At 36.3% G+C, this 16,023-nt stretch overlaps 1 protein-coding gene across 5 annotated transcripts in view; it reads right to left on the reverse strand.

Annotated features, from left to right (window-relative positions):
* SRBD1 (S1 RNA binding domain 1) overlaps nt 1-16,023 on the reverse strand; it is a 385,358-nt gene that overhangs the window by 214,590 nt on the left and 154,745 nt on the right. For all 5 annotated transcript variants that reach the window (XM_053200547.1, XM_053200548.1, XM_027072539.2 and 2 more), the window contains exons 17-18: nt 3,995-4,101; nt 2,535-2,711 (exon numbers count right to left, since the gene is read on the reverse strand). In XM_053200547.1, coding sequence (XP_053056522.1) covers nt 2,535-2,711; nt 3,995-4,101 — 284 coding nt within the window. The remainder of the gene's footprint in view (nt 1-2,534; nt 2,712-3,994; nt 4,102-16,023) is intronic.

A 16,023-nucleotide genomic window follows, 5' to 3' on the forward strand; every position in this document is an offset into this window, starting at 1 on the left:
ACAAACAAGTTGAAATCACTAAGGGGAGATAAAAACGAGGTGGAAAAATAAGGAAAACTTGTTAGCTGAGAAATCCAACAAACAGCATGAGAGAAAATCAGAAAGCATGATGAAGAGAAAATATACAGTAGATGAAGTCCAAAATATCAATAAATGTAGTAAATGTGAATTAATATAAAATTGAATAAACCCATGAAATCTGTTGATCTACAAGAGTTGTAACAAAAATTAAATGTCATAGAAAGTTTGAAAATAAAAAAATACCAAGCATACTGAAAAGGCAAGTGCAGCAATATAGCTAGCAAACAAAATAGATTTCAACGCACAAAACACTCAATGAGGTAGCAACAGTCCATTTCGAACAAAGGTATGAGTTATCAAGAAGATGTAACAGTCATGAAACTTCAAGTACTTCATTATCAGTTGAAAAAATATAAGGCTTTAAAAATAACTCAAATGTTCATCAATAGGATACTGATTAGATTAAGCTATGGTTTCCCCCACAAACTAAATACTATGCAGACACCATAAATAATGATCTATATCTATATGTAATATGTGGAAAGAAAACCAAGATGTATTGCTGAAACAAATAAAGCAAGTTGCAAATAGTTGTATAGCACAATCCTTTTTTTTTTTTTTTTCCTAAAGAGCATGCAAACAGGGGAGAGGGGCACAGGGAGGGAGAGAGCAAGAGAGGGAGGGAGAGTGAAAGCGAGAGAGCAAGAGAGAATCTTAAGTAGGCTCCACACTCAGAGCAGCACCCACAACCCTGGGATCATGACCTGAGCTAAAATCAACAGTTGGATGCTGAACCCAGTGAGCCACCCAGATGACTCTGAATTTTTAAATAATAAACATACAAGTTGATATAAGTATAAATTTACTTTCAGGAAGCAATATATAAGAAACTATTTGAAGTCAGAAGCTGAGGTACTCTTTCCTTTTCATTTATTTTTTATACTGTTCTAACTAAGTGTTCAAAAAACATATAAACTAAGAAACATGGGATTATTTTATCCTCAGTTGTTTTTGATTTCTGGCTTCTGGGTTTTGTGGTCTACTTAGAAAAGGCCTTCTGCCACTCCAATCCTCTGCAAAATTTACCCATGTTGTCTCCTGGTACTTTTGCAGTTTCACTTCTTCTTTTTAAGTCTGTGATCCATCTGGGATTTATTTGGGTATAAGGTATGAGGTGCAACTACAGTTTCCCCTACACATATCAAATTCCTGCCAGCTGTCATAATACCAGTGTTTGAAACTCCACCTTTATCATAAACTAAATTCTGTCTATATTTTGGTGAATTGCAGACTCTATTCTCATCTATTTCTACATCAAAACCAGTTATGTAACTATAACTTTATATTATTAATATTATTATTATCAGTGGGGCTGGTTTTCCATTATTATTATTATTACTGTCCAGTGGGTCTGGTTTTCCCTTATTAGTCTTTGCCAGACTAAAGATTATTTTTCCATATTACTTTTATTATAATTTTTTATTAAAAAAACTTTTTTAATGTTTACTTATTTTTGAGAGAGAGAGACAGACACAGGCAGGGGAGGGGCACAGAGAGAGGAAGGCACAGAATCCGAAGCAGGTTCCAGGCTCTGAGCACAGAGCCCAAGGTGAGGCTCAAACTCACAAACTGCGAGATCATGACCTGAGCTGAAGTCGGCCACTTAACTGACTGAGCCTCCCAGGCGCCCCTTTATTATAATTTTGTCAAAAGAAAAACATAATAGAAACGAATATAGACAGGTAGTCCCAAAGTAGCAAGTACATAAAAACTATTCTTTCATGATTACAAAATGCGAAGTTTACCCAAATTCTTTGCTTTTGTGCTATCAGGATTAGAAATTAAGAGCAAGAATTTAGCTCTCAATCTACACAACTGACAATTATGCTTTGGTCACTTTTCAGGGAGGAGGGTGTGGGGAGGCCCAAGTATACTTAGGGAAACAGCTGTCAATATGAAGTGGCTGTTGTGAAGTCCTCTTTGTCACCTCGTCTTGTACCGGTCCTTCCCACTTGTGATGCTCCAATCACATTGGCCTTAGTTTCATTTCCTGAATACACCAAATTTGGTCGTGCCTTAGGACCTTGCACACAGCCCGCATGCTCTTCCTATAATGCTTTCCTTCTAATCCCTGTGTGGTTAGCTCCTTCATTTCATTCAAAATTCAGCTCAAATAACTTTTCAATGAATAACTCATTGAAAGCAGTTGTACCGCTCCCCAAGACAGTGTCATATCACTCTGTTTTAATGTGTATAATATTTACTACATCTGAAACTATTTATTTTACTAGTTTATTTATTGTTTGCCTCATGTGTTAAAATTTAACTTCACGAGAACATGGAATTTGTTGATTTGTTCACTGCTGGATTCCCAGTGCCGAGCAAAGATTAGAGTCAACATATACTGAAGGACTGAACAAATGGACACCTAGTATTTAGGCCAGTGAGCAGGATGGGCAACAGTAACAGAGAAGGTTGGTAACAGAACCCAAAGCGCACACTTTAATAATCACCTGCAAAATGTTCTAATATAATCCTGGTTGATTCTGATGAAGCCAGCACACTGTTGGAAAGATTTTGGACCCAGCCCTTTCACTTTTTTTAGCTGTTCTCGGTTGACAAAGGGTCCATTTTTCTCTCGCCATTCAATAATATTTTTGGCTCGGTTGGCATTGAGTCCTGCAATATGCCTAAAAAAATAAACAAAATGAATAATGTGGTAGATACAATAGTTCTAAGAATAATCAAAGAAAAGATCTCATCTGGAAAGTCAACGATATTCATCATAAAAACCATTGCAATTACATACTGTCATATGGCTCTAAGTTAAGTAAATCCAAAGGGGAGTTAAATAAAAAAGACAAAGGGGAAAGAGTTGTCCAAGAGGAGGCAAGGACAACACAATGCAAACTAATGACAAAGCCAGCAGCTGTCATAAAGATGCTGGTTAAACTGATGGACACTGGGATAAGAAAAGAATTGTTCCCCACAGTAATTCTATACTATTCATGTTCCTCGTGTTTCTGAATCAAGTAATAATTCTGCCTATTCCTGTTTAGTTTACAAAGTGAGTTAGAAGCAAAAGTTACAATAGCTTCAGCTGTGTTGTAGTACCCTATTTTTTTTTTTAATCAGCCTATTCTCATTAACATAAAGCCTTAAACTATAGAAAGTCACGACTGTCCTGGTTAGTTTAAAAATATAAAAACTCTATCATTAGGTAGTTTGCTTGGTGCTAACTTTAAAAATTACTATTTAAGAGATTCTTAATTCTATTATTGAATTTTATACATGAAAGTATGGAATGTTTGTAGCTGTGGTAGAAAGTCAACACCTTAAAATGTAAGGGATATTTTCTGCTATACTAATCTCAAAGCAAAGAAGTCTAGATCTTTTACAGAGGTCCAGAATTTCATGCTGCATCAGCAGACTTGTGTAATAAATGCCAAACTATGAACGGAAAAAAGCAGCTCTTCTATAACCACACTAAAAAGGGTATATAAGACATGATTATAGTACGATAAAGATTTTGATATGTGACTTGCAGATTCCAGGTAAAAATATGGTAACCATACTTTGAACCCTCAGAATTTATCTTCTGGTTACTGCCAGCTTTGACAGATGTATGCAAGAGACTGAACTAGTGAAAAATATCTACTCTCATGTGGTGGGAAACAGCTCTTTTCCATGTTAACCTTATTTAAGTTCTATTAGCAACACTAATGCACTCAATGGTTACCATATGCTCTTCACTTTAGATTTGCAGTATTAAAAAGGATAATGTGAATTGTTATAAGTCTTTTTTGAACGATGTCTTCCCCTCAAACTGATTACCTAGAGCAAGGTAGGAACTCAGAGGTTTTTTATACTTGACAACTTCATACATGTGTCTCCTTACGTTAGTTCAGTTTGAACTGAACAGCCAGTTAAACTGAAGATTCTGTGATCTTCAGCCACAGACCTCTCGTCTCACCTCAACAAAACTTCAGAACAGATGTTAATATCCACTCCCACAAAGCTGACACATTCTTCTACAACACTGTCCAGTGTTGCCTTGAGCAAAGTCTGAGATACGTCATGCTAAAAAGACAAAGATCAAAAGTCAACCAAAAGTGAAAGCAAGACAGGCAGGTTTTGGACTACTCCATTATATATACCTGTGTCACCGGCAGCTGGCTGAGACACAACGTAGTACATTTTTTCACTTTTCTTAAACACACTGTGAGCATGTAACTGAGCTGAACTTAAGGAATCTATGTTTTCTTACCCTCTAAATCACTCATATACCTAACCTCAATAGAACAGCACCAGTAAGTTTCCCTTTCCCAGAATTCTGCCCGAACAGTAGTTCTCAAACTTTAGCATGGTATCACAATCACCCATAGGGCTTGTTAAAACACAGGCTGACTCAGTGGGTCTGGGGTGGGGCCTGAGAATCTGCATGCGAATAAGCCCCCAGGTGGTGCTGCCGCTGCTGCTTCCAGGAACACACTTTGAGACCTACTGGTCTCCATCATTCACACGCTGCCTGGTGGTGTTACCTTCACTCACATGTGCATTGTTCCTTAGTTCCTCTTAGGAGAAGAAAGCGTAAATTATCATAGGAAGCAGTACACTAATACACAAGAAGTGTGACAGTAAATCAAACTCTGTTTCATCACAGTGAAGATATTATTGCTTATCAAAGGCACTGTTAGTTGACGTACCACTAAGAAAGAAATTACACTGCCTGTTAAATCATGACACGATGCTTTCTTATTACTTGAAAATTTTACTTTTTTAAATACTGAAAGAATTCTTTTAGACTTATTAGGAAGTTCTTAAATCATCTATTATGCACAGATAAAAAGGAAAATATAAGCAATCTAAACTGGTTAAGGTATTTCTAAAATTTCTTCACATTCAGCATTCAACTCTTCTGAACCACTTTTTTACTCAGAGCCTTAGATGTCCAAATTTCTCCATTCAGTATTGCCCTTGAACTCTTAAGATCCCAGGTCATGGAGCATTTCCTGAGACAGTTATACTCCATAGTCTCTGAGAGTTTCTTTAAAGCTTCTGATGCTCATTCTGTAAGCTGTGGTAGTAGTTCTACCTTAATCTGAACAGAAAGTATCAACAGAAGAGATTTTGGACAGCAACAAAACTCCTATTCTTTCCTTAAAGATCCTTAAGTGTTTTATTGTTCAATAGCTTGTTGACTAAAACAGCGAAGGGCCGGCAGTTCAGTCATGCCTCCAAGATTAATAATCAAGTTTGCACAGAAACTACACCACGATATGCCCCGGGGCCAACAGCAACCATAGGACACCATTAATTTTTTTTTTTTAATTTTTTTAGGACACCATTAATTGTTAAGCATCCTGATTTCAGAGATGTTAAAATGTAAGAAAATGTACATCTTAGTATTTATGAAACACAGTATTTGAAGGTAAATATTTGTTGGCTAACTGAAGCCAGATTACCACAATGAGTACCTCCTAATACACTTGATGTTATTCATAGTTCTAAACTTAAAGGTACTCTAGTTGTTGTTCCCAGATGGGAAACTATAGGTCAGCATCCTTCCCCATTTGTCTCAAGAAAACAAGGTTAAGTTTGATAACCTTAAACTCCTACCAAGACCATAGAGTAAATAGAGTCCTTAGGGATTGTAATTACACTATTATCTTTTAGTAATAGAAGTTTTTGTTCTAGAAGACTGAAGGGTGCAGGAGTATTCTCATATTTCAGAGATAACCTAGTTATCTAGGCCACAGCTAAAAACTACAGACATAATTTTAAAAATCCTAATAAGCAAACATAATCATGAAAAGGATCATAAAGAAAAACCTAAGACCCTGCTAAGAACCTGATTACTTTTGAGGCACAACTTTTAAGAAGCTGGAGAGTCTTCTTGGCCTAAGTAGATGAGAAACAGCAAAATGAAAAGGGACAGTTTAAAAATGAGAAGGTAGGAGATGGCAGACAACATAGCAGCAAGCACCATGACAGGGGCAAGAAAAGTATCTGAGGAAAGAGACAAAACTATAAGCAAATAGGAAAAACTAAAAGTCATAGTTGCGAGCCATTAGAATAAAGGCAAACAACCCCACATATGTCAAACCACACCAGATGCTTGGTAAGTAGTCCCTGTAGCTGGACGGTCTTGGTTGCCTAACCTCTAGTCTCCAACCCTCTTTTCCTCCTTCCAAACAGAAATGTGACTGTGTTCCATGCATCCACCCCATCCCTGGAAGACCATATGATTTGGGGAGACTGGCCTCACTGCAGCAGATGATAATAACAGTAAAATCAATGGTTTTCAAGCTGAGGGTTGTGATTAGAGGGTCATAAAGTTAATTTGGTGGCTGGCCAGCAGCACAGTAAAGTCAAGATAGAAATAACCCACACAGAGCATGTTGCACATATTCAACATGGAATAAACAGTACAATCAATAATGCAGCCAGGTGAGGGTACCACGTGAGAGGGATACATAAATTGGCCAGGAACATGGACAATTTCAATTTCAGTGTTCCTGGTTGTCTCATTAGATCTTTTAATAAATGATTGTCACAGATTGATGGAAAGGTTAAAGAGTAACTTTACAAGTTTATGAAGCAGAGTACCAAAGAAAGTATGAGAAGTTTATCATCTATTGGCAACGTTCTGATTCTTTCAACCAAGTTTAGTTACAAACTTTCACTGTATTTTTCAGAAAGGATGTTACTGAGTATAACACTTTTTGAATTATCAGCAATTGTACTATTTTAACTAAGTTAGCTCAAGTTGACCTTAAGCACCATAAACTCTGAGGAAAAAGAAAAGCAATGAAGCAATGATCCAATGATTTGGAAGTGTTAATAGTGACAAAATGAGAGAAAATGCTGACTCCTCCATGCAACTGGACTTGAGGCACATTTTAAATAGAAAAAAAAAAAAACCTGTAAGACTTTAAAATAAACTTAAAAATGATTTTACAAATACACAAAACAATAAAAATGATCGACCCCAGATGGCATTGTTGGTAACAATGTGTTTGTAGATGACAGTATAAAACCTGCAAAATTAAAAACCAAACAAAAACACTGGGAACATCCCTACCAAAATGGTTAAGATACAAAAGATGGAAAATACCAAGTATTGGTAAGGATGTGAAGCAAATGGAATGCTCAAAACACCAACATGATAAATGCCTTTTAGGTCAGGTATGCTAGGCAAGGGAAGGCAGTTTTATGGCAGACTTATTTTGTATGGTTTAAGTATAAATTCACATAAAACCAAATCACATATATATACACAATGTAAAATGCATTCTTGTTCAATACAAATTAAACTAGATAAGGGGCGCCTGATGGCTCAGTCGGTTGAACGTCCGACTTCAGCTCAGGTCATGATCTCACGGCTTGTGAGTTCGAGCCCCACATCAGGCCCTGTGCTGACAGCTCAGAGCCTGGAAACTGCTTCTGATTCTGTGTCTTCTTCTCTCTCTGTCCCTTCCCCACTTGTGCTCTGTCTCTCTCTGTCTCTCAAAAATAAATAAATGTATATAAAAAATTTAAAAACAAATTAAACTAGATAAACTGCAAAGGAATAAAAAATGGACAATTTCCTAGAAACAGAAATCGCCAAAAATGGGCTCAAGAAGAAATAAGAAAATCTGAACAGACTTAAAGCAAGAGATTCAATCAGTAATCAAAAATCTCCCAACAAAGAAAAGCCCAGGACCAGACAGCTTGATGAATTCTACCAAACATTAAAAAAGAATTAACACTAATCCTTTTCAAACTCTTCTAGAAAACAGAAGAGAGGAGAACCCTTCCTAACTCATTCTATGAGGCCAGCATTACTCTGAAGTCAAAGCCAAACAAAGATAACATCAGTAAAGAAAACTATAGACCAATATTCCTTGTGAAGATAGATGCAAACCTCCTCAACAAAATACTAGCAAACAAAACCCAACAGTATATTAGAAGGATTAAACACATGATATACATAGGATGCATTCAGTATATGTGGACTCAAGAACCACATACATATTTTTTTTCAGGTGAAAAATACTTTCTCTTGGCATTTTTAAACTTTAAACATTTTGAAGTGATCTCAAAATCAGAGGAAAATATGCAAGGAATTTCCTTAGCTTTCCCTCAAATAAGTACCTCAGTGTATATCTGCAAACAACAAAGACATTGTCTTACATACCACCATGGAATAATCAAAATCAGAAAAGTTATCACCGATGTACTATTATCTAATGTAGAGCCCATACTCAAATTTCATCAACTACCCCAATTGTACTTACAGTATTTTTCCTCCCCATCCAGAATTCAATCCAGCATCACACACTACACTTAGTTGTCTTATGTTTCTATATTCTGTGCTAGGCAGCTTCCAAGATGGTTCTCACTGATCCAACTCCTGGTATGCAGGTACTTTGCAGCCTGTCTCCTTGAGTGTAGAACTCACTCAGGAGTCTTATCTGCATGAATTATCACTAAGATTATTTTACCACTCAGTGACCTAGTTATGTGAAAAAGTATCTTCAATTTTTTAAAATTATGTCTTTTTAAAATATTTATTTATTTTGAGAGAGAGAGAGAGAGAGAGAGTCAGAGAGAGAGTCAGAGACAGTGAGTGCAAGCAGGGGAGGGACAGAGAAAGAGAATCCCACAGCGCAAAGCCTGACGCAGGGCTCAATCCCATGAACTGTGATATCAAGACCTGAGCAGAAATCAAGTCAGATGCTCAACCAACTGAGCCACCCAAGTGCTCCATATTTTCAATTTTGATTCAATCAAGATTTAAAATAGTAGGCTTAATAGTGTACCATATATGCTCATTGTCCTCATTTATTCCAGACTGGAACAAATTCATGAACATTATACCTATACACTGAATTAAATCTTCCTAATTTTTTTGAATTTGAGGGTTAAAAAACCTTGTATTTAATTATAAAGAAAAATGGTATTTAACTTTATCATAGGTATAAGGGTATTACTTTGAGAAGCTTTTATTTTGAATTATGTTTAATTGTGTAAGACGTATACATATACACATACATGTGTGATAGGTATCTTGGTTATGGTATAAAATGTACTTCCTATTGTGTATCACGATCAAAGGGTATGAAAAATAATGGTCTAAGCCAGTCATGGTGGTCCCATTCCATTTATTCCATGATGGCAAATGAAATACAAGGGTAAATCTGCTAAGGGCTTTAGAATAAGCCTTCTTTACTGAGAGGTTAAAGACTAACTTAAATAAAGACCCTTGTATATAGAGCCTTATGAAGAGCTGGATCTTTTCTTCTTTTCATTCAAATAGGACTACTGGAGCCAGGGTAAGCACTGTATCATGTGATTGGGACAAGCTTGAGGACAAAGCTGACTCCGTGAGGATGGCAGGTGGCACACATGGCCGGAATGTAGTCCTTCATGATACTCTTGAGACTTTATATTAACCAGCTCTGAACTCACCACTACTCTGACCTTATTGTAATGAAATTTCTCTACTATTTAATAAAGAATAATAAATTTACTTATTGTTCAAGTCATGTGGAATTGGGATTTCTGATGTTTTTCTAACTGATGTTATTGTATCAAGGGGCTCAAGGTCTAGTGGGAAGGTTTGAGACAACAAAAACAGCAACCAATAACCTTACTACCAAAAGCCCTTGAGATTTTACTGTCAGGCATTGTTATAAGGCTTTACAATATTATCTAATTTAATCCTTACACCAACTGTACAAAATGTGCATGTAATATAATGTGGCATCTTCACATGTTAAGAATTTATTCTAAGGAAATAGAAAGATATGTGCAAAGATAGGACGTGTGTGTAGGCACAATCTAAAAATACACTCAGATGGGACTGATACAAATAAATTATAGTCACCAATGTGAACTATTATGAAGTCATTAAAACATGTAAATTAGAACAGCTATTTACCAAAACACCCTGTAAGATAACTTATGGAGTTCAAATATTTTTTAATTCCTCTAGGAGGGAGACTTACGTTAGAAAATTTTCTGCAAGAATTGCTGTGACCTATACTCCTGGGTTTGGCCTACATTCTTCCCCAACTTTTTGCTTAGGAAAAGTATTAAAAAATTAACACTGTTTTCTAAAAGTACAAATCACCTACCTTTAGGGGAGGAAATAATGAACGAAGTTCCATATTGTCCCATAATAATATCTGTGGCAGTAAAGCAGAGGCATTGATTCTGTCATTCTAAAAACGTTTTCTAAGCGACTGTTATGCACCAGGCACTGGGCTGGCTGCGCTGGGTGTTGTAAGTACAGGAAAAAACATATGAAGTCCATGCCTTTAAGAAGCCCAGTTGACATCTGTGAAAAGCTGAGATGAGACACACACCCCTACTGGCAGTCATGAGTAGAAGAGCAGGAGGACCCCAGGACTGGCTATGCTAATGGTCAAGGCCTTGATGCCAGAAAAATGAATTACTCCATTTTTTAACAAGTTATCTAACTGAATTGTTGGATAAGTTACTTGAATTGTAGAAACAGTCTGTTTCAAATTCTAAGAAATATTGTTTGGGCCATTACATTTTTACCTAAAATTTACGAGATTTTAGGAATATAAGCACTCATTCATGCCAGTCAGCTTTTTTGAGGTCAGAATCCACGTTTTTATTATTACTCTACCACAAACTTCTGAAGAACTGCTGATCCAAACTGCTCTTTTTTTTTTTCTTTGTCCTGAAGCACTAAAATTATCTCACAACTATTTTTAAAGAGTCCTTCCAGATGAAACCTTGTCTGTGGACTATAACTTTTACAGCAGTGAAACTGCACTTCGCATATTCCGTATTAAACTTTAAATTTATTCCCAAGTTGTTTTCCCTATAATATTCTTGAGTATTTTCTTTATAAATTAATCACTCACTCATGGTTCTTCCTACCTCTTACTATCATCAAAATACAAAATGCAATTAGGAATTAAAGATGCAAAAAAGCTTTACAGGGAAAGTCTAGCCAATCACATAAAGCAAGGTGACTTCCTCATCTTGCATTGACTTTTCTTTGACATGTGACAGTTTTAAGAAGTCATCTAAGGGAGTGGGGACTGATGACCCATGAAGGCAGAACTGATAGAAGAATGGAGACATTTCAGAGAACAGAGTATGTGCTTAAGAGTAGCTCCTTCTCTCCTTCTTCAAAGCCAGTATACAGTATGTTCCCTTTAAAGATTAAGACAATGTTCAGCACCACAGAAACACTGTATTTAACCTTCTAAAAACCTACGTGTTCTAGCTCCACTAGATCAGAGATATCTATATGTAATGAGACAAATGCTCTTGATAAAAGCCTTTAACATATTTCTTCATAAACGCATTCTTTTAAGAAAAAATAGTTTGAACACTAACAGAATATTTTTATTTTTAAACGAACAAATTATACAGTGAACAATTCATTATGCTTATGGGACTCTGGGAATTAAGACGGCAAAGGGCATCAGTCTTTCAGTACTGGAGGGACTTTTTTCCAGACCTGGAAACATGAAGTATGGCCAGTGGTTATAAGAGGGGGAAAAACAACACAGGAAGAGATTATCTTTGTAAATCCTCCTCTCTTAAAAAATCACATGGAAGGTATGCTGAAGACTCCTTTATTGCTAACTCAGTATTTAGGCACCCAGTTTAGTTTGCATTAATTTATGCTATTTAACATAAACCAATTTATTCAAGCCAACTTGACAGAAAGATCCCTGGGGCAACTGTCTTCCTTGTCCTGCACAAGACAAATGGAAACTAATTTTTAGAACCCAACCTTCTACCCTGACTCTAGGGCTAGAGTAGCCCCACTCTTAAGGCATGGATCTTCTGGGAGTTCTCAAAGGAGTGCCTACAGTTCTTCCAGTGACGTCTTCCCACTATGGATGGCTAGAACCCCTGTGTTTCCAGGGCAATGTATAACCTCTGGAATCTCCACTCAGCTCCCAAAGCCTCGGCAGCTTTTCTATGTTAGGCCTATGGAGTCTCTGCCTACATGTGTGCACATTAATATCTGGTTAAAGATATTTTGAAAAAAAAGCAAGACTTCTACTTTTTTTTTTTTATGAAATTTATTGTCAAATTGGTTTCCATACAACACCCAGTGCTCATCCCAACAGGTGCCCTCCTCAATGCCCATCACCCACTTTCCCCTCCCTCCCACCCCCCATCAACCTTCAGTTTATTCTCAGTTAAGACTTCTCCTTTATTTACAATCGAGTAATTTGTACCAGAGTATTTTTCCCACCATAAACAACTAGAAAGCCAGGCATAATATATCTGATTTCAGATGTTAGACAATAAGCAATGCAGGTCTATGAGTCTAGAGAGAGGAGAGCTACATGAGATGAGTCCCATAGCTGCCCATGATCTGACTTTGGAGACTGTGGCACGGGGAAGTGGCTAGCAGAGCACAGCCATCTCACTGAGCTGGGGAAGCAAAGATTAGAGTTCTGGCCAGCTGAAGTAACTGGACTTTTAAGAGTGGGATACCAGAGAGAATGGAGCTTTAAAGAGTAGAACTCCAGAAATTTGTATGACACTCTGAAAGTATTTAGCCAAATACTAAGCTGCATATACCCAGGGCACCAGGACAAGACTCTATAAGACAAGTTAGAAAACAGCTGCCTGGGAGTTTTGGACTATACAGAGACTCCTGAAAATGCACAGAGCTGGGAGACACAGAATGTCCCTATCAGCCACAGTGGAGAAACCTCAATGAACACCCAGATACTCCAATAACACTCTAGAATGGACAGGCCTTAGAAGTGGGGCTATTGTATCCATTAATCAGTTGATGGACATTTAGGCTCTTTCCATAATTTGGCTCTTGTTGAAAGTGCTGCTATAAACATTGGGGTACAAGTGCCCCTATGCACCAGCACTCCTGTATCCTTTGGGATGAGCACTCAGTGTTGTATGGAAACCAATTTGACAATAAATTTCATATAAAAAAAAAAGTGGAGCTATTGTAGTTCTAGAGTAGGGGGTGACTCTACACCCATCCTAACAAAGTTTATTAAGTAATCCTTGTCCAGATAAATTCACTGGTGTATACTACAAAACATTTGAGGGAGAAATTATACCAATTCTCTACAATCCCCTCCAGAAAACAGCAGATTTATTCATACAGACCTTACTTGAATTACGATGGGGTTACATCCCGATATGCCCACCGGAAGTTGAAAATACCACTAGGTCAAAAGTGCACTGAATCCACCTAACCTACTGAACATGATAGCTTAGCCAAGCCTACCTTAAACATGTTCAGAACACTTACATTAGCCTACAGTGGGCAAAATCATCTAACACAAAGACTGTTTTACAATAAAGTGTTAAATATCTCCTGTAATTCATTAAATACTGTCCTGAAAGTGAAAAACAGAATGTCTGTATGGGTACAGAATGGTTGTAAACCTCGTTGTTTACCCTCAGGCTCATGTGGCTAACCGGGAGCTGTGCTTGCTACAGCTGCCCAGTATCACGAGAGCATCATACCCCATGTTGCTAGCTCAGGAAGAGATGAAAACTCAAAATTCCAAGTATGGTTTCTACGGAGTGTGTATTGCTTTCACACCATCTTAAAGTTGAAAAATCCTAAGTGAAACCACTACAAATAGGGGACTATCTGTCACGATATGAAAGCAACCAAGATGTTCTGCAGGAGGTAAATGGATAAACTGGCACATCCAGCCAATGGAATATTAATCACTGCTAAGGAGAAATGTGCCATCAAGCCCTGGTAAGATTCAGAGGAATCTTAAATGCATATTACTATGTGAAATAAGCCAATCTAAAAAGGCTACACATTATATGGTTCTACCTCTATCGAATTATGGAAAATGAAAAACTGTGGAGATAATACAAAGACCAGTGATTATCAGGAAAAGAGGGAGGAATCAGCACAGCACAGAGGATTTTTAGGGCAGTAAAACTGCTTTGTATACTATAATGGTGGATACATGTCACTAAACAGTTGTCAAGACCCACAGAATGTATTATACCAAAAGAGAATCTTCATATAAACTGTGGACTTTGGGTGATATTAATGTGTCAATTGTAAGAAATGTACCATTCTAGTGCAGGAAGTTGACAGGAAGATAGTGCATATGTGGGGACAACGAGGATATGAAAACTGTCTTTCCACTCAATTTTGCTATGAATCTAAAAACTGTTCTAGAAATAAAGTTTTTTAAAAGTTTGAAGTTTATTACAAAAAACCCACAACACTCCTCATAAGATTCAATCTGATGTGACAGAAAATTAACTGATTGCTGGAATAAAATTCAATACTATTTAAAAGAAGACAGCAGAATTTGTAATCTCAACATCATCACAATGTCCACCATACAATAAAAAAATAACTAGACAAAGAAGCAGGCAAATATGCCCCATAACAGAATGGGCATGGAGAACCATCAATAAATAGAAACCAACCTCGGATAAACCCAGATATTGAAAACAGTAGACAGGAACTTTCACTCATGCAAAGAAAATATGGTCATAAATGAATAGATATGAAATAGCAGACGATAAATGGAAACTATATAAATGGAAACTATAAATAACAAAATGGAAATTCTAGACCTGAGAACATAGTATCTGAAATGAAAAACTTACTGGACAGGTTTAACAGCAGAATGGAGATAAGCAGAAAAAAGGGAGATCAACAGAAATCATTCTGTCTGAAGAACAGAGATAAAGTAGAGCCTTCACAGCCTGTGTGACAATATCAAAACATTTAAATAGGTGTAACTGAAAAGAAGAGAGAATTTGAAAAAGTCACGACCAAAATTCCCAAAATATTTTGAAAAAACTTAATGTATACAGCAGAGAAGCTCAGTGAAGAATCTTACGAAGGATAAATACTAAGAAAGCCACATCTATGGATATGATAGTCAAACTACAGGAAAATAAAGAGAGAGAAAATTATAAAAGCAGACAGAAAGAAAGGACACATTGCATATGAGGAACAACAGGAGAAATGGCTAACTTCTTATCAGAAACAACAGAGGCCAGAGATGAAGAAATGACATCTTTAAAGTGCTGCATTAAAAAATAAGACTCAAAGTTAAAAACACCAAATTCTGTATCTTTCAAAGAAGGAAAAATAAAGGCACTTTAAGGTAGATGAGAACTCACTGCCAGCAGATTAGCACTGTAAAAAATGTTAAAGGGAATTCTTCAGACTAAGGAAAATTGATACCAGATGGTAAATATGATAAATATATAATTATGTTCTAATTTTATTTAAAAGACATATGACCATTCAAAGCAAAAATTACAGAATAGTTTGGGATATATATATATGAAAATAGTCACACAAAGAATGAAGGGTAGTGAGGTGGTATAATATTAACTCTCAGCAGACTATGAAAAGAATATAAATTATAATCACTAGAGTAACCACCAAAAAAAAAAAAAAAAAGCCAAGAAGTACAGATGAAAAGTTACTAAAAGAGTTAAAACAGAAAACTAAAAATTATTTCATTTTCTGTTAAAATAAAGCAGAAAAGGAAGAAAGGATAGAAAACAGATGGGATATATAGAAAACAAATAGCAAAATTGTTAATTTTAATTCAACCATATTAGTACACTAAATGTTAATGAAGTAAATGTTTCTATTAAAAGGCAAAGATTGTCAATTAACAAGAGACATACAGTAAATTATAAACAAATTGGTTGGAAGTAAAATGATCGAAACAAATATACTATGCAAATATTAAGACTACGAAGACTAGAGTGGATATATTAATATTAGACAAAAAAAGACTTCAACACAAAATGCTTATTACCTAATTACAGAGCTTCACAATACCTGTAGCAATTCAATTGTTAAGTGTTTTTACCTAAGAGAAAAAAAATTTTTTTCATCTAAGGGAAAATTTTAAATATGTTCTCCCAAACCTTGTACAAAATATTTATGGCAGTTTTATTGACTAATAAGAAAAAACAGAAAACGCCCCAAACTAGGAATAGCCCAGGTGTCCATTAATAAGAGAATGGGTT

The sequence above is a fragment of the Acinonyx jubatus genome, chromosome A3, assembly GCF_027475565.1.
Source record: "Acinonyx jubatus isolate Ajub_Pintada_27869175 chromosome A3, VMU_Ajub_asm_v1.0, whole genome shotgun sequence".
In the NCBI taxonomy this organism is placed as follows: Eukaryota; Metazoa; Chordata; class Mammalia; order Carnivora; family Felidae; genus Acinonyx; species Acinonyx jubatus.